At 45.5% G+C, this 19,109-nt stretch overlaps 1 protein-coding gene across 5 annotated transcripts in view; it reads left to right on the top strand.

Annotated features, from left to right (window-relative positions):
* Nucleotides 1–19,109, top strand: part of LOC144818914 (malate synthase-like) — a 388,110-nt gene that overhangs the window by 282,945 nt on the left and 86,056 nt on the right. For all 5 annotated transcript variants that reach the window (XR_013607176.1, XR_013607175.1, XM_078676787.1 and 2 more), the window contains exons 7-8: nt 3,902–3,961; nt 6,225–6,381. Coding sequence is in view for 3 of the 5 variants with exons in the window: in XM_078676787.1 (XP_078532913.1) it covers nt 3,902–3,961; nt 6,225–6,381 (217 nt within the window). In the remaining 2 variants the exon portion in view is untranslated. The remainder of the gene's footprint in view (nt 1–3,901; nt 3,962–6,224; nt 6,382–19,109) is intronic.

The raw sequence follows: 19,109 nt of genomic DNA, 5'->3' as shown, positions 1-19,109 counted from the left end.
ATGTTGCGGGTGCTTCATTTGGAGGCAGCATCATCAATACCTGCTGTAAAAGCCACCACATGTATGTATCTGCGAAGAAAAAATGAACTATAAAAGGAAACCATTCCAAACTGGTTCTTGGGCATTGAGAGAGGGATCAACATCTCTTGTCTGGAAAATGTTTATAAAAGTGGGACCCAAACGATCGCACTTGGTTCCAGTTCTAAGTTTTTTATTGACCGAAGGAGTGCTCCCCAGGGAACTCAAAGTAATGTTGCGATCCAGAGCTGGTATCTTTGATAGCTAGTTTTTTTTATAGCTTAGGGAACATCACCTGATGTCTGTACATCATGTTGGAGAGCTGGGTGTCTGCCTGTGATCTATTCTGCTAAAATAGGGGAAGGAGTGCCTCACCCTTCACGAAGAGACTATTCAAGGAGATAGAGCCCAGCTGCTGCCCCTCTAGTGTGCGAGTATTCCTGTCTGTGGTGGACTTTACGAAGCTTCCAGACATTCTGCTTCCGCCCAGAGCCACCATACTCAAGCACCAACACCGAGAGACAGAGAAGATGGGGCCACAAGCTGCATTATGGGGAACTGAGAGCAGGACCACTCGCCCGTGCTCTGGTTACCAGCCACTCCACACTTGTGCGTTCCAAGCTCCTGAGCCGCATGAACCTGTACATTGACCATCTCCCCCTCTGCTAAACCTTCAGTGGGTAATTGAACCCAAAGGGACTAAAACACCCAAAATAATCCTAAGAGTGACACATATAAAGCCTGAAAATGAATTGATGTAGTGGAACTGAAATTGTATACTTTCAATCAATAAGTTAGTTTTAAACATCCTAATGTTTTTATATGTGCTTTTATGGTTTTTATGGAATCGAATAAAGCTATCTTTGACTTTGACTGGCCTACGGGTAATAGAAGCAGGAAAGCTGCTTGCGCCATGTTACAGTGAGCTATGCTATATGTATGCCTGAATATGTTTGTGCGATTAAAACCATGTAGCACACACGTTAGAACTGTGTCGTTAATTAACATTTCCTATGTGTAGGGTTAAGTTTGGTGTGTAATTAAAGTACTTCTATTGTTACAAAGAAAAACACTGCACTAGACATTAGCCAATGTGCCTCTTGTTTCATTGTCAGACTTCTGAGTCTCCCCCACATTACCTCTCTGAGGAGTCTTTAACTTTTCACCTTGGCTGTCATGAGAGTCAAGCTCAGAAAGGGTGTATTTGGCTCCCATTTTGCAGTGTCTTAGTAGGTCAGCCCTGGGGACATCAGTGGTAAATGTCCCTCAGCCCCAGGTTTGCGGCCCAGTATCCCCTGGTACTCGCTGACACGAGATAGAAATATACTTTACAGTAGCATTGTTGACACTAGACAAATGTGTGCCTTACTGCACAATTGTGAGTACAATAGGGATTGTTGTAGCACTCTGTAAGCTAGACAGCATTGTGGAAATTGGACAAATATGTGCATTGTTGCAATTGTGAACTTCTGGTACATGTGCCTGTGGACCATGGTCTCTGGCATAGCTTATGTGCACCGCTGTAAGGCATTTAGGGCCCGATGTAGGTGGCCATTACCGGTCGGTAACGGACGAATTCGGCCGTTACCGACCGGTAAATGGGTCATTGAGATGTAGGGGGCTATATTTTACAGAATCTGTAAATTTACCGATTCGGTAAATTTACCGATTCTGTAAAATACAGAATCGGTATTTTTACCGATTCGGTAAATCTCAGATGTAGGTGGGACTCTTCTGAGTCCCAAAGGCCCTACAAATTCGGTATTTTACCACCCAATCCAATTGGGTGTTAAAATACCGAATTCAGGTGTGCATGCACATGTGTGCATGCACACCTAGCCATGTGACAGACAGACATGCCCTTAGGGCATGTATGTGTGCCACATGGTACACATGCCTCTATTTGGGGTGCTAGAGGGTGTCAAAGTGACACCCCCTGCACCCTTGCAGAATTCGGTATTTACCGATTCGGTAATTACCGAATCGGTATTTCCCATTGATTCCTATGGGCTTCACAGCCCATAGGAATCAATAGGAAATACCGAATCGGTAAATACCGAATATTAACAATTCGGTATTTCCACATCTGGAAATACCTACATCTCCCCCCTTCATATTTACCGATTCATAAATACCGAATCGGTAAAATTCAGTATTTATGAATCGGTAAATGCAACTTACTTACATCTAGCCCTAAGTCGCCTGCTTACCAGTTAAAAATGATATTACATCAGGATATAGTTGACAGAACTGTCTATGAAACACATTCTATCGCCAGATATATGTTTTGCTGAATATGATTCAGAAGCTCCTATTTACCATTATTTTTTCAAAAAAAAAGCTGGCTGGGTGCTACAAACTTCTCTTGAAATCCTTTGGCTACATACAATGTAGATGTAGACAACTCCTCTAAAATTGACTTTAATTCCTATACAGTTTTGACTGATGTTAGTTTCCATATAAATCCACTGTGATGAATCCTCGAATTCTCCATTTAAATTATATTTCAGTCCTTCCCACAACAATGTTAATAGCTCATTGTGCTTTAAAACTCATCTCGCACTACGATGATTTTTCCTTAAAAGAAACCAAAGTATAGTTGATAGATAAACAGAACCACTTCCAATCGTGAAGATTTGTTTAAACCAAGAACCCAATCTCTCCGGGGTGTCTGGGAGATTTGGGGGCAGATGTATCATCCGTTTTTTTCTCGCAAACGCTGCGATTCACAAAAAAGCAGTGTTTGCGAGAAAAAAAACGGAAAATGCAATGTATCATGGACATCCCATTGCAAAATTAAGGAATCGCAAAATTTGTGATTCCTTAATTTTGCGTCAGCATTTAAGGAATCGAAAATTGCGATTCCTTAAATGCTAGGTATGAAGCACTCAAGTTTTGCGAATTCCAATTAAGAAATCGCAAATTACCACCAACTTGTAGTTGGTGGTAATTTGCGATTTCTTTTACAAATGCACTTTTTGGCATTTGTAAAGGTGCCATGTGGCGCACATACATGCCCTTAGGGCATGTATGTGTGCCATATGCACACACATTTCTTAATTGCGAATTCACAATTTGCGAATTCGCAATTAAGGAATATCAAGAAATCGCTTAAAAATTGCAATTTTTTTATACATTCCATTTGCGATTCTCAAATAGCTATTCTCAAAAAATCGCTATTTGAGAATCGCAAATAGGTATCTTGATACATCTGCCCCTTAGTTACTGGGTCATTCACCTCGCTTGCACTGAGGCCCATTGGAACTTTGCTCTGCCACCAAGCTCTCCTAGCCTCCTAGAGCTTAGCTACGCATGTGACTGACTGCCTTTGCCCTCACCTTATCTGCTAATCAAAATTACATACTTTTGTGGGATGCCTCAATTTCTCACTTTTTGAAACCAGTAATTTTTGTAATGTGGCCAACACTTGCTATTGTAGTGAAAACTTTGACTTATATTATCAATTGCTTTTGTACAGGTTATCTGATTTAAAGGACACGTGCACCATAAAGGGTAATTTAATTTGACATTGGGTCGTAGACGAGTGTGACAGCACTGTTTGTGTTTTACTATATTATGTTATGTTGCTTGAACCTTTGGAAAAAGAATAGAACTTCCTATTCCCCTTTCTCGTATGTCCCTCCATCGTCACTTCCCATGTGGCACACGCTGTGTTTCCCTTCACTTGCACCCCACCACATCGCTCGCAGCACAACATTTCTTCCCCATAAAACAGTCAAAACTATTGGGTTTTGTCAAGGTTTTAAATGTGATGCTGTACCACAGAATGCACGTGTTTCATCTGGCAGCATTCTAATCTTTTTATCTACAATTTTAATGTTTTGGCATCTCATAACCAATGCACTGCTTTAACGTCCTTTAGGTGGAAAGTTTTCTGGAAGCAAGACTTTGGGATCGCATATTTGTATGGACTGAAACAAAGGTGAGTCATGGCATAAGGTCATATGTCAGGAATCATTGCATTTGCTAGATCTATAGTGAACTACTTGATTTTCATCATTGTTGTTTGCAAGTAATGGAAAATAAAATGTAAATATCAAAATGGAGGTATTAGAAATTAATTATACATTCAATAACATTTCCATTGGTCAGAAATTTAAATTTCGTCTTCCAAACAGTCCTCTGTAAAGAAAGACTAGAATAAACCCAATAATGGAGACACTCCCAAGGGCCACAATTTTAAATCCCTGCTCTATGCAGTTTTGTTATGGCTGGGATCATAAAGACACCTCCTCAAAACAAGCAATGCCCAAAGAATACTGGGATCTCACATCTACACAAGGGTAGGCAATACTGGTTTTGAATTCCTGCACGTATTCGTTGCCTCCCTTCACCCTGACAAAGATGACAGAAGGTTTAGCTGGCTTCTGCGGTGACCTAACTTGGTCCAATGAAGCCTATGAATCTCCAGGCTAGGGTCAGGTAGGGAAGGCAGAGGAGCAAGATAGCATACCCCGTCTGCCACAGTGAATTTGGAGCTTGCACTGAACCCAATGGCAGAATCCTAGTAGGTTATCACAAAGTTTCATTAATGTGCAGCATCCATTCTTTATTCCATGCAAACCAAGGCGGAGGAGATTATTCATTAAAAAAATAACCATAAATAAGGCTCCTATGTTGCAAAAGGTTAGAGGGGCTTTAATAACTGCTCCAAGAAAGGATGAGTCCTTCAAACTTGGACTCAGACTGATTTCTGCTACTTTGAAGGGTACATTTTCTGCAACATTCCTGCTCTGAGGGAAGTTTAACAGTGTGCTAGATCCTATGTAACTTGTAGGTACCCCCATCTTTGGTGTTGATAGATATAACTTCTGTTCCATTGACCATTATACTAGAGGTTCACTCCAGAAAGCTGGAACCTGGCGGATGGAATTTCACTCATTAGTTAGCTAATTTGTCCTCAGAGGTTCGTTTTCTGCCTCCCGTGTCGATGAGGCAGAGGCTGACTCCTCATCTTGTACATCACTGTCTTCAGGTGTCTCGTGTGAGTGTTTGCTGACGTCTCTGCTGAGACACGGCAAAGGAAATAGTCTGGTGCTTTCTTTGCTTTGGTATCTCCAGCTTGGTTCTTGTGCATACTGAATGATGGCTGCATATGGTCCACATGGTAGTCCTGGACATTCTCTAACATGGTGGTCCTTGGGCACAGCTGATACCAATAAATTGCTATTTGGCACATTTTGGCAAATATACCTCTTCATTCTCTTCAGAAAGTTTAAAGGTTTTATCATCCATATCCCCCTTGAAACTTTTGCTGTCTCCCCTGTTACTTTGGGCCCTCACACACGTTGCCAGCACTGACAGGTCATGCAGCGCACTGCTGCCCTTCTGCCTCCACATGTTGTTTAGTGTAGGTGGAGCAGGCATGCCATGACCATGCTTAACTTTTCCATTGGCTGCGAAGCTTCACTACATGCTTCTTCAAGTCAGTAGTACTTACAGGGGGTCTTGCAATTCTGCAGGTACACCTCATCAATCTCACAATATAATAGCATGGAGCCCATAATTAAAAACATTGTTGAAACACAGCAATCCACCACTCATCAAAACATGAGGAATCTAATCTTGGGGCTTTTCTCCTACAATATGCAATGTCTCACACACCTGTTAGTTCTTATGCCCCTTACATCCAATAATTCTTACTGCACCAGTAGCAGCTTGCCTACTGCTTCTTAGCACTGTGCACAAAACCACTTACATCAGTTCTCTGCACACTAGCACAACCTCAGTGGTGTGCACACCAAGTACACAGCAGAATGTATATCTCCCTGTCTCTTTTTCTCATTCTGATCCCCATTCAATTTCTCTGTCCTGCCTCATCTGGACCACTTTCTCTTTCTGCGTCTTTCACGTCTTTTCTTTCTCTGTACAACTTTCTCTCTTTGTCCTGGAGATTACATACCATTTATGGTCACCTTACTGTGCAGCGGAGCACACCGACACGGGGTGTGACAGGCCTCCCCCTCTGTACTGGCATTCATAATGCTTACAGCTGTTTCTGCCCATTTGGGCAATCATTACTAGGTTTTAGTTAATCATATTCATAATTAAGTTATGTATGAAAATGTAATTCCTATGAATATTTAGCATAGTTTATTTTTTTAAAAATATGTAAAAATTGGTATCCATGAATCTTTTGCATGTATTTTACTAAAATGTTTCTTCTTTGATTTCACATTGTGCAGATGAATTTTCCCCTTGGCACCATTAAAGCCACCGTGCTGATAGAAAGTGTCCTGGCCTCCTTTGAGATGGATGAAATACTCTACGAGTTGAGGAATCATTCTGCTGGTCTCAACTGCGGGCTCTGGGATTACTCCGCCTCCTTTGTCAACAAGTTTGGTAAGGGGTTGTATGGCTGCCTGGGCTAAGACATGGTGCAGCAAGAGAACCTCTTCTTTGTCTCAAAGGAAAGAGCTCTGTTTCTGCAACTTTAGGTTTTGCATTTGTGGCTTCGGTGCATCGGTGGTCCTTGTTCATCTGGTGAAAAAAGAAGGACATTCTCATATTTTCCATTGTCCAGGTCTCCCTCCCTATTTCTTATGCTATAATTTCCAGTGGATTTGAGATAAATGCTAATGATAGCACAACAGTTTCTACCGACCAGGGGAGGGTCATGAGTGAGTAGATACTGGAAACTGTTTTGCAAACCATAGGGGGTGCACTTCTGTAACTTTGAAGATTGTAGCCTTGTAACACAGAGTCAAGTATAGTCTTAAGGACTGATCAATCAAATATCTAGAAATCCTCTGTGGTGCGTTGAATGACTATAAAATTAACCTGTGGCAGCCCTCTCTGTGTTCAAATGAATGTCCCACTTGCCTTGGCTCAGGAGAAATAAACCTTCTCCAGAGCTCCTGGAGCAGGAATAGGTATGTCTGTAAAGAGAGAATCTTCATAACATGTACACTGTAGTGTCTGTTCATATATTACACATTTCTTCTGCCAAAGGACCTTAGCAAGTGGCTTGCTGGATCTCACAGTGAGGGAGTAGTCGTAAGAACAACTATGGGATCCACTTTGAGGAGCTACACCTACAGGTATAACAGGACAGAAAAGAAAGACTTCTGTGTAATGTGGATCTGTGCTCGTTCATTGTGTTTTCATACAGTGGTGATGGGAAGGGACTAAGAGGGACTCTCCTGGATATTGGGTTTCCTTCTTTGAGTTGCTTTTGCACCTTCCAATGTCTCATTAGGATATCAGTCTCCCGTATGCATCTTTTGTTTTGGGGGGGGGGATTGTATAACGCACACTCAAAGGTATCAGGGCGCTTTTCATGATCACCAGTAGCGTTGCAGATAGATTCATTTTGTTAGGCATGGGGAAATGAAGTGATTTGCCCAGAATCACAGCATGTTGAGCGCCCTGCCGAGACTCGAACCTGGTTCCCCAGCTTTGAGGTCGACTGCTTTAGCCCTTAGGATTAATCAAGTGTTAAAGGGAAGACCTTGATGTTAACTTCACACAAACAAACACCCTGTATATTATTTCAAAGTAGCCTGTTATTGTGATGTTACAATTTAAAAGGAAAAAATGTATTAAACTCCTCCCCTCTTCCCCTAGGTGAACATCTGTTCAGGGAGTTGTGCAACGTTTCATGCCATTTCCTCTTTGCGTTCTATTATTATGGAGCATTATTTTAAGAGTGTTGGGCTTTCTGTACAAACACAAGAAAAATAATATTCTAATTCGGATACTTTACTAATATACAACTAGTCCGTTCTTGATAATGTACATCTGCTTACAAGGGAAGTGAGTGCGATGAAATTGATCAAATGCTAGAGGACAGGAAGTTATCAAGAAATAAGCTAATGCTCTTTTGATGTAACCCTCCTTTTGTGCTATAATGTTGGCATTTTACAAAATATTTGCCCCAGGTACCTTTAGCTTGTAGAGAAAAACAAACTGTGATGGGTGGAACGCTTGGGTTATTATCAGCTACTGGGAATTACTCTGGCTCACATTCCAGTCCATTGTGCTTTTTTGCTCACCGTGTGACCGTGGACAGGAACAAGCCAAAAGCAAATCATTCCTGGCCCTTTCTCAAAAGGGACACTGCTTCTAATCTGCAAAAACAGGTCCCTCTAGTACAAGAAGACAAGCTGAATCAGCATGTTAGGCCTCATCAGTGAGGTATAGTTTGAGTCCTGTTGAACAGCCCCCTACAAAACACCAGTTTAGGAATATATCAATACACTTATGGTAACTAGCGGAGATAAGTCAAAAAAGTGATAGAAGGCATGCTTAAATGAATTTCATTCACTGGTGTACATAAATTACATCAGAAAATAGTCATCATATATGCCAGTGCCCTCAGTCTTTTAGGGCACCGAATTAAACATATTTTGGGCCACAGTCTGTGGAGCAACAATTTACTACCCAAATTCAGCTAATCCAATCCCTCATAATGCCGAACAAAATAATTATATGTTAAATTTTCAGAAACACCAAATCAGTCAAAAGCTTACACTGCCCATCACCCGTCAGCAAAATAGTGCTAAGAGAAAGCATGAACAAGCATTGATGAAGACATTTCTTTTCCTCACTGTCTAACCAGCCTTTTCCTCTAATTATAGGAAGGAAACTGCAAAGGTGACTTGCAGGATGCGTAGTGAACTAATAGATAATATTAAAGAAGACATGTAGCACTCGAAATTGTAGCTTTTGATGCCAGATATCTATACAAAAACTGGGAATCTCACTGTAATAGGAGCAATCAAATCAGTGCACTTAGGATTTTCACCATTCCATTGGGGGAAATCAGATTTTTGTCTCCTTAATTCTCTTCCTCTACCTTGTCCATCCTCCTCTCTTTCTACTTGCACACCTTTCCGGTTAGATCTTGCCCTTGCGCTGTCCTGAATAAGAGAAATGGGAGGAGGAAGAAAACAGGTGAATGACAGAGCGGTAAAGAGAACAGAACATCTAGATGTGAACTAGACAGAGAAGATTGGTAGCGATAGAGATAAGGCAGAGAGATAGTGGAGGTATAAGGTGTGTGAGGTAAAGAGAGAAACGTGTGTTAGCCAGAAAGGACTGTGCAGAGAGGTAGAAAGAGGAAGAGGTAAGTAGGGAAAGAGAGGTAAGTTTTAGAATGAGGTACAGAGAGATAAAAATAGGGGGAAAAGCCCATGCATAGAGAGCGAAAGAATGGAGTACAACGAGTGATGAGGTAGAGACAAAAGTACAGTAAAACGACTGGTGAGCTAGAGGACGTGGAGACAACAAGAGGTAGTGGTAGACAGACAGAGATGTGAGGTAATGAAAGAAGTATGGAGAGAAGCAAGGTAGAGAGAGAGAGAGAGAGCCTGAGAAGATAAGGACAGGCAGAATGAGAAATGGAGTATAGATAGACAGGTCAGGTGAACAGAGGAGAGAATCAGGAAGAAAGGTGGTGAGAAGTGTGGAAAGAGATGAAAGTAAAGAGGTGAAGTAGAGAGACGAGGTGAGATAGAGAGGACAGGTTGAAACAGTGGTAGAGGCAGTGTGAGGTAATGAGACCGGTAGAGACAGAAAGGTGAGGTAGAGAGACGTTTAAACAGAGAGAGAGGGTAGAGAGGGAGAGTTTAAATAAAGTAGAAGCTTTCAAAGTGTGCTTTCAACCCAAGAGGTGCCTGGGTGTTATTGATCAATAATTGGTCTGTATTGTCACCCACATCAATTGTACTCTTTTGATCGACTACAGGAGAATAGAGGGTTGAGTGGGTCCATTGGAATATGAACCTTTGACCATGGGTGAAAGACAGACCCCTGGAGTGGATTTCATATAGAGCTGGGTAGGTAATAACGAGCGGTGCACCCGGTTAGCCATGGTAGGGTGAAAGGAGTAAAGAAGAAGCAATTACAAGAGCAAAGTGTGCTTTGTCTTCCCCTGTTAGAGACTTCTAATCTGTCAATTATGGGGCCACTAGACCCGTGGTACATCGTCCACCCTCAGTGACTGGCCGCCACCCACTTTTTCCTCTATCTCCTAACTACACATAGTATACGGAAGGAAGAGTAGGGTGGAGAGGAGCTGGCGAATTTGGCTGTTTATGGTTTTGCTTGGAATAAATTCTAAAAGTAGGAGTGTGAGATTAATGAAAATGAATGGTGTGCTTTCCTTTCATGCCTTTCTTTCACAGACTCTGCTGTAACCTTGATGTTACTGACCTTGCAGGGCTATCCAGGGAGAGAACGTGTTGTGTCCATGGGGAACTCTTCATTGGGGCTCTGAGAGTGAACGTCCTGCGTTATCTGTTCCAGTGCAATTCCTTGCTTGTGGACGGAGGACTGTCCCATAAGGCGGTCAGGTTACCTTACTGAAACAGCCATGGGTAATAACAATTCTCAGATCTCTGCACAGAGGGCCTCATCTACAAGAAAATGACGCAGCGCGGAGACCCAAGACATTTAGTTGCACCATGCTGCGTCATTTTCAAAGTACAATGATGCATTGTATTAACAACAATACGACGCATTCCAATACTTTCCCCTGCGCTGTAGCACAATTTTCTGCCAAGTGCCAGCACAGCCACCCTTGCATCATTTTGCAAGGGTCCCTGCACTGCGCGATGATCGTTTTTGAGCCAGACGGGACACCTTGCTGCATTAAAAACAATCATTAATGGCAGAATGCAGCACGCACAGAAAAAGTAAAAAAACTAGGAGAAATGAAAGTATTTTTCCCCGTTGCACCATTCCTGCACCTGCCCTGGGGTGGCGTAGGATTTTGATGCATTCCCAGTTTTACAAAATGGTGCAAATCTGGGAATGTGTCAAGTTCAATGGATGTTGCGTGGGAACACCCACAGCAACACCCATGAAACACCCCTTTCACACAGAGTAATGCGTAAAAGGGGCCCATATTTACAGGGCCATGAAAAGCCATGCAGGGTGACTTTACATGGCCTTGTAAATATGGGTAAATCCATTGCACCACTGGTACGTCAAAAAACATGACACACCGGTGGCGCAATGGGCTTGTAAATAAGCCCCTGAATATGTAATACTTCTGGGCTCTCATCGAAGAACAAGTCACGTTGGTAATACCGTACGTTTTACCATGAAAAGAAGTATGGATGTGTATTTAAAGGCAGGGTTAGCCCAAAAGGTAGCAAGGCTGACTGTCCGGGTGGCAGAGTTCACAATGAGGTTCTGTTTTTTCTGCTGAAGCATTCCACGCCTGCCAACGAAAGAAGTATTTTGGTGTAAACTAATGTGGGAACAGATTTTCAGGATAAATGTATACCCAGGCAATCTAGTCACACCACGAGAGCATTTTAGTGTGTGGTACACAGAAATGTAGTTTGCCTTTCAATAGATATGTTTTCTTTTTTTGCAAGTGTGAAAGCGCAGCTTCAGGAATCCTCCACTCTCGCCTTGGGTATCTACCCATAAAGGTTTAAGCGTTCATGAATGGGAAAAGCGTGACAGCCTAGCAATAAGCAGTGAATATCTGTAGTTAACAATAAATAAAAGAGCTCAGTGTGGGAAAAGAACAACTCACCATTTTGAGACAAAATCGGTTGCTTCTACGTGACCTTTACAATGTCGCTTTCTTTCTTTGGGTCTTTTTCCTGAATGCACTTTGTCCTACTGCCTTAGTTGGTGGCTTGCAGACAGCGACACGGACACTTGTGTCTAGAGACACTAGTGCTGCTCCTACATCTCACCTAAATTAGTAAATAAGGCATCCTTCGGGCTCTTTACTTCACGGCTTCCCTGATATCACTAATTTAAAATGAAAAACATTTCATGAGGCCCCTCTCCTCTGGCCTGAGCAACTTTGTTTTGATAATAACAAGGGGACACGGTGACCTTTACTGAGGAGAGCGGTGCACGTGAGGACTGGGCGTCCTCGCGAGTTTTGCGTTTTAAATTAGGAGCGCAGGTTCCCTCTCCCACAAACTTAAATGCTAAAAGGTCTAGCAGCCCCGCTTCTGGTCACACTCTATCTACATGGGGTTTTCACTATTACAGGCCAAGATGCTCACATCTCCATAACCTTACCGGGCCAGTGAGAGGCAACTATGGAAGGCGGCTTGCTTTCTTGTAACAGGAACACTTACCTGACGGAAAATGCCCCGCTTCATTTGGTTCTCTGCAAACTGGTGGAGTCAACTTTTCAAATCCATCCATCAGTTCAGGCCTTCCAAGCCAAGGACACGTCACTTTGGCTGTTCTTCTTTCCCACTGTCAGAACCTTGGACAGCAGCTGAGTAATAAGAAGTTTCCTTTTCACCCTTGTTCTTTCCCCAGGCCGGCCAATAATAGGCTGCTGAGGGGATATGGGAGGGGCACGAAGACGGTATTCTTACCCCATGGCTCATCAGAGCCCTTCAATGAACTTGCTACTGAAAGCTTATGGCCGATGGTAGGAAAAGGGAAGGGGAAAGCTGGTGATAGCAAAGAGCAAATCAGGAGTAGCAATTGCTACTCTTTGTGACCCCAGCTGACTTCCATGAAGGGGAGAGAGGCTTCGGTCTCTTTTATCTTGTCCAGCTCCTCACGAGATATGTAGTAGACGTGCCACTGAGCATTCAAGCTAAAAATAGCTACAGGTTGGATTCTGCCCCTTCCGTTCAGTGTTTCACAACACTTCTCTTCTATCTAGCACATTTCTCAGGCCTTCCATGCCTCTTGTCGGCCGAGGGCTCATTTTTGGGGCCTAATTAAAAGTTGGGCAGTGTATTCCGACCTGTGTGCAATTCCCTGTTTACGCATGGGTTAGAATTACAAGTTGGTAGGTATTTAACGCATCTGATAATTATCGGATGGGTTGAATACCTCAACCGTCATTAAATTCCGGCAGGTCAAACCTTCAAAAATGTAACGGGGGAAGGCATACAGTATTTACCGTATCATGGGGATTTCGGTGTGTTACCAGTAACCCGTAATAGGTGTTATTTGTCTCACCTGATATTAACGTAACCTGCAATATTGTTATTTATTAACTGCGATGAATAGCACCTAAACACATTATCAGCCCCTTGGTCAATTCTGGTTGCCCAATCAGTCTGCTTTCTGGGGTAAGTGTCAGTCCTGCCATTCCCATCTGTTCTCTTACTAAAGGGGAGGGTCCTGATTATATGTTGATCTGTGTTTTTGCGCAGGGATCAGAATTCCGAGTTGTGCTGTATTTTGCGTACCCAGTAATTACAGCGTGTGTTAAATACCTCACCTTCTGTTACATTTTGGCAGATTAAACCATCTGGAATTGAAAATGAGAAAACAATACGGTACTCGCTGTAACATTCATATTATGGTGAAGAAAGCAAAAAAACGGCATGTTATTCCTCCAAAACTCGGAATGGGTGCTATAAATCATATCTGATAAATTCTGAACTATGGGAAGTCAGATTTTATTACTTGTCATAAATATCTACTTCTCCAGAACACACTCCATCAGTGCCATAGTGGGTGTGGGCCTTTCTGTCTGTCATTTGTATGGTGCTCACTACTCAGCAAGGGATCCTACAACAGGTGTGTTTTTAGAGCAGAATTAACAACGTTAGTCATGATCCTAATGTGAGCCGGTAAGGAATTTAAAAGAGAAAAACCAGTAAAGAACTCTCCCTTAATGAAACTTTTGATCCTTAGGAGAAAAAGCAGATGAGGTGCTTGACTATGAGGGGTTCAAGTACGAGTGTAGATAGGGGGCGCGGACAGGGCTCCAAAAGGCCGACGGACTTCCAAACGGCAGATGAACGGAGGGCGGCGCTACAGGCGGTGAAGGAAGTGTCAGGAGCGGCGCTGCTACATTCAGAGAAGGGGTCGGGCTCGGAGGACCATGGAACGGGCTCGGACACTGAACTGTCAGAACTGGGGGGAGCCAGAGGCCCGAAGATCACTCCGCAGACGTCGGGGGAGATCGTTGAAGGCTGAACCCTTGACAAGGTACTGAGTGGAACTACAGGGGCTTTTGCTAATCCTAGGAACTCTGGAGCAGCAGATTATGCAACTGGATTGGTATAGGAACTGTTATGTGTGCCAGGGCGGGGGAGTAGGAGAAAGCACCTAGAGGGCCCGGTAGCTAGTGTGCGCACCCCGAGGCCCATAAGGCCAGCGTAGCTTTGACTACGCATTAGGAACTTAGTGAGCGCGTTGCTCCACAGTTTGGATGGGAGCGACTCTTTTGAAGTTAGGTCCTGTTCTGGGGGAGGGAGGGCCTAGAGAGGTTGGGGTGACTCTAGGGGCGGCGTGGGGTGGAGGGACGGGGAGACGGTTGGGGTGGGTGGGGGGAGGGGTCAAGTCGGTGTCCAGGATGTTGAATGCCAGTGATTCGTTTGTTCTTCAATGGGACAATGGCTAATGTTGGACTGTTGAAATGTGTGTCCTGGAACGTGAGGGGGTTAAATACAATGGCAAAGAGACACAAGATCCACTCATACTTGAAGCGTAGAGGGGTACACATAGCGTTCTTACAGGAGACCCATCTGACCAAAAAGGAGGGTATTGCGCTTCAGCGTAGGTGGAGGGGCCACTTGTACTACACTGTATATTCTGCATATGCTAGGGGGGTACTCATCTGGATTAGAGCGGGACTACCCCTTCAGGTGACTCGGCACACGATCGACCCGAACGGGAGGTATGTGGCAGTTGAAGGACTCCTTAGAGGCCGCAACATTGTGCTTTGTAGTGTCTATGCTCCGAACACAGAACAGGCGGCTTACTTTGCGGGCCTCTCCAGGGGGCTGGCCAGTTATCTTGCAGGCCCGGTGCTGATGGGAGGAGACTACAACTCAGTGGAGAATGTTGCGTTAGACAGATCGCACCCACCATTGCACACCTCGCCTGTGCACCGCCTGGCGAAATATCGATCGGACTGGCAGAACACGTGGAACCTGACTGACTGTTGGCGCGCACAGCACCCCACTGAACGGGATTACTCATTCTACTCTAGTATACACGACTTACATGTACGTCTAGACTCCTTCCTATGCTCCCCCTCGGTGGTTACTGCGGTGGTCCGGACGGAATACCTAGCACGTACATTATCTGACCATAATCCACTCCTCCTGGCGCTGGACTGGATGACTGAACCTCCCAAGATCCCGACATGGCAACTGCGGCCTGATACGCTGGATGATCCGCCCTTCCGAGCTGCGCTTGGGGAGCGAATAGCCCAGTATTTTGTGGATAATGAGGGAACTGCTTCGTCTAGGGCCATAGAGTGGGACACATTCAAAGTAGTGGTGAGGGGTCACTGTATAGGGAAATACGCAGGGGTACGCAGGACGCTAATTGACGACCTAGACAAGGCTGAGCGCACTCTTCGTGAGGTAGAATTAGATCGACCGAATTGCCCTGACCTGCAGGAGAAAGTGAGGGGAGCACGGGAGGCGGTGGCGGTGGAGATGGAGCGCCTTCGTAGTTTTGATTACAGAGCATACCTCACGAAGTCACTGGCTGAGGGAGACAAAACGGGATCACTCCTGGCCTGGCTGGCGAACCCTACTCGGAATAGTCAGCCGATTTTGGCTTTAAAGGGCATCGGGGACCACGTACACACCACGCAATCGGCAATCCTAAACTGCTTCAGGTCGTACTACGAGAGGCTGTATAGAGCGGAGCTGATTGATCATACTGAGGCACAGGACGCTTTTCTATCTGACCTACAGCTGCCGCGACTGGAACGGGAACAAGCAGACGCTCTAGGAGGCCCAATAGCCTTGGCCGAAATTAGGGGGGCAGTAAAGCGAATGGCGCGTAATAAGACGCCGGGGATCGACGGATTGCCCATCGAGTTTTATGGGAAATACTTAGATCTTCTAGCCCCGAGACTCCAGACGATCTATGATGAGGCCAAAAACGTCGGCAAGCTCCCCCGATCGATGAGTGAAGCTGTCATGATCCCATTGTTAAAGCCACGTAGGGAAAGTACGGACCCCGCGTCCTACAGACCGCTGTCTATGCTGACGACCGACTACAAGATACTGAGCACAGTACTGGCCACTAGACTGATAGCCCATATGCAAGACTTGGTCCATAAAGACCAATCAGGTTTTATTCCCACGAGAAATACCACGCACAACATTCGTAGATTACTTAGGTTGATGGACACTCCGCCCTCCGGGGCACGTTCCCCCTTAGTGCTAGCGGTCGACATTGAAAAGGCATTCGACAGCCTCGAATGGCCCTATTTATACAAAGTGATGCAAACATTCGGCCTCGGGGAGGGATACATACAATGGACGAGGGTGCTCTACTCCTCAGCGAGAGCAAGGGTGAAAGTCGGGTCCTTAGTATCGGACCAGTACAAAGTGGCTAGGGGACCAGACAGGGGTGCGCTCTGTCCCCCCTACTGTTTGCACTTGCAGTGGAGCCGCTGGCGGCTCGGGCGAGACAAGGGGAATATTACACCGGGCTGCACCTCAGAGGAGAGCGGCATTACATCTCCCTGTACGCAGACAATCTCCTCCTCTTTTTGGACAACGCTGGGGCAGCGATTGAGGGTGCTGAGTGCCTATTGGAGCATTTTGGCAACATATCGGGCCTGCGGGTGAATTGGTCTAAAACCTGTCTCTTCCCGCTGCGGAAGGAGGAGGATTGCCCTCCTCTTCACCGGAATATACGCTGGGAACCCCATTGCCTGAATTACCTCGGAGTATACGTCTACCACGACCAGACAGATCTCCTCGACGGTAACGTCGGCCGCTGCATCCGCTCATTGAGAGGTTGTATGTCCTTTTGGGCCACCCTGCTGCTATCGACGGCGGGCCGAGTTGCACTCCTGAAAATGGTGGCACTACCGCGTCTATTGTATTTCTTCCGGACCCTCCCGGTGTGGATACCCGGAGCGATCTTCAAACGACTGAGCTCCATGTTGGTGTCCTTCCTGTGGGGACCGGGCAGGCGCAGAGTAGCACTGACAACGCTGATCCGCCCTAAGGACGAAGGGGGCCTCGCGGTCCCGGACTTTGAGCTCTATTACTTAGCAGCTCAGTTGCATTTCTTTACACAGGAAGTTGCGAGAGTGTACCGCGGACCGGAGCAGGGGAGGGACTTCGGCACACCCCGCCATGTCCTAGCATACGTTACTCTACAACAGAAATTGTTTCTGCGAGAGCTCTCCCAGGAGGAGCGGACCCTTCGCCTATGCTGGAACCGCTTGCAGAGACGGACCGGCACTGGACACCCGTACGCTCCGGAGATTCCGTTGGGTATGGTGACGGCGCTCCCACATGGCGGCGACTGGTCGGGACTGCATCTTTGGGAAGAGGCGGGGTTGCAGATGTTAGGTGATCTCTACGAAGATGGGGTGCTGTCCCCGTACCAGACTTTGCAGGAGCGATATGGCCTCCCAAGGGGAGACTACTTACTGCATGCGGCAGTGGTGAGAGCCATACCTAAACACTGGGAGGGGGGCCTGGCGGAACCTGCGACGTCGTTAGCTTGCCAGTATACCATGATGGCGGCAGGGACATTTAAGGCCGTAACATGCCTTTATCGTAGAATGCACACGGAAACCCTACAGCCCCTTACGTCTCTTAAGAATAAATGGGAAGCGGACCTGCAATTAGACATCCCGGACACTGTATGGTCGCAGTTAGTGCGGAGGGCCAGGAAGAGCACTAGAAGTGCGCGATTTCAATTGATACATTTTTTTATCCTCCACCGTGCTTACCTCACCCCGAGTAAAATCGCAGTGTACTTCCGCGTAGCGGACGCAGCATGCCCAAGGTGTAGCCTAGAGGGGGCTGACCTGGTCCACATGTTAAGGAGTTGTCCGAGCCTGCAAGGCTATTGGGCGGACATTGAAGAGACCTTGAATGCAGTTACTGACAGGGACTTACACTATGACAGTGCAGTATCCATCTTACATTGGTTTCCCCACACGAAAAAGAACAAGCTGACAAGTAAATTTATAGACATGGGTTTAATCATAGCGAAGAGAGAGCTGACTAAGGGGTGGAAATCGAAGTCAGCACCGACGCATAGACGATGGTTGAATGAATTCCTGAAATGGGCGACTGCGGAGAGCACGATCCGCTACCAGATGGCTCGCCGTAGGTCGGATGACAGGGCGCAGGAAGCGGCAATGCTTTGGGAAACACTAGTGCAGGCACTAAGGGACAGCACATTAGAGGAGGAGGGAGAGGAAGTAACACAGGATGGGACGACACAAATGGGGTCGAGCGTGCCAGCAGCGATTCCCTTGGACACACACATGCATTAAGATATATTTACTCCGTGTTCCCACACTTTAGATATACATGATCACACTGGGCACTGACTTGGACACAGGGAAACAAGGGTGGGGGGGAATGAGTTCGCAGATCTCACTGTTGGCCACGCACAGCGTCACAGGCTAGCAGTGTGGGACGCCACGTTATAAGGTTGAAAAAGCGGGGAGAAGTGATCCTGCATTATTGACAGTGCTGTTGGGCCCGACCCGAGGAATACCCAATGTAGATAACTAGCGCCGCCCAGCCTCCGGGATGTGGGCTGAATGGCTGTGTAAGACGTACTTTGAAGGCATTCGCTATATGATGCAACATTGGGCTGTATACTGGGTTTTGTACCACTGATTGTTCTTCCTTACTCCGCAATAAAAATTGTTAAAAAAAAAAAAAAAAAGTACGAGTGTAGATTAAAAAAGCTGTAGGTGAGCTATTCCTGGGCATTCAACTTCAGACTGACAGCAATTCAGTAACAGGTTAATTCTCTGATGCAAGGGTCAGTCAGTGGAGAGCGTGCCTAGCTGATGGGGCAGTTTTTTTCCTGAGACCTATAATGAGACGTATGTTGGCATTTCATACCCTCTGAAAGTGACTGATCTATGCGGTAAAAATGCCTGCATAGAGACTGTTGGAGTAATCCAGTCTGGAGTTTATAGATGCCTGTACCATGCCTGTGCCATGAAGGCTCTATACAAGGTAGACATGAGAATTAAAATTGGCCTTGGTTTGACAAGGACATGGTTGCAACTGCTTACCACTTAGCTACTATGGGAGGGTAGGGTAAAAATAAATACAAGATTTGTAACTTTAGTGGCAGGTGTCAAATGTGAAGCGGGATGTTCAGGATAAGATGTGACAGTAGGTTAAATCTACCTTGGGTCCTGAAGAAGATTACCTCTGTTT

The sequence above is a fragment of the Lissotriton helveticus genome, chromosome 2_1 (assembly GCF_964261635.1).
Source record: "Lissotriton helveticus chromosome 2_1, aLisHel1.1, whole genome shotgun sequence".
In the NCBI taxonomy this organism is placed as follows: Eukaryota; Metazoa; Chordata; class Amphibia; order Caudata; family Salamandridae; genus Lissotriton; species Lissotriton helveticus.
Note: the sequence above shows the minus strand (reverse complement) of the source record. Positions and strands in the feature narration are given on the sequence as shown.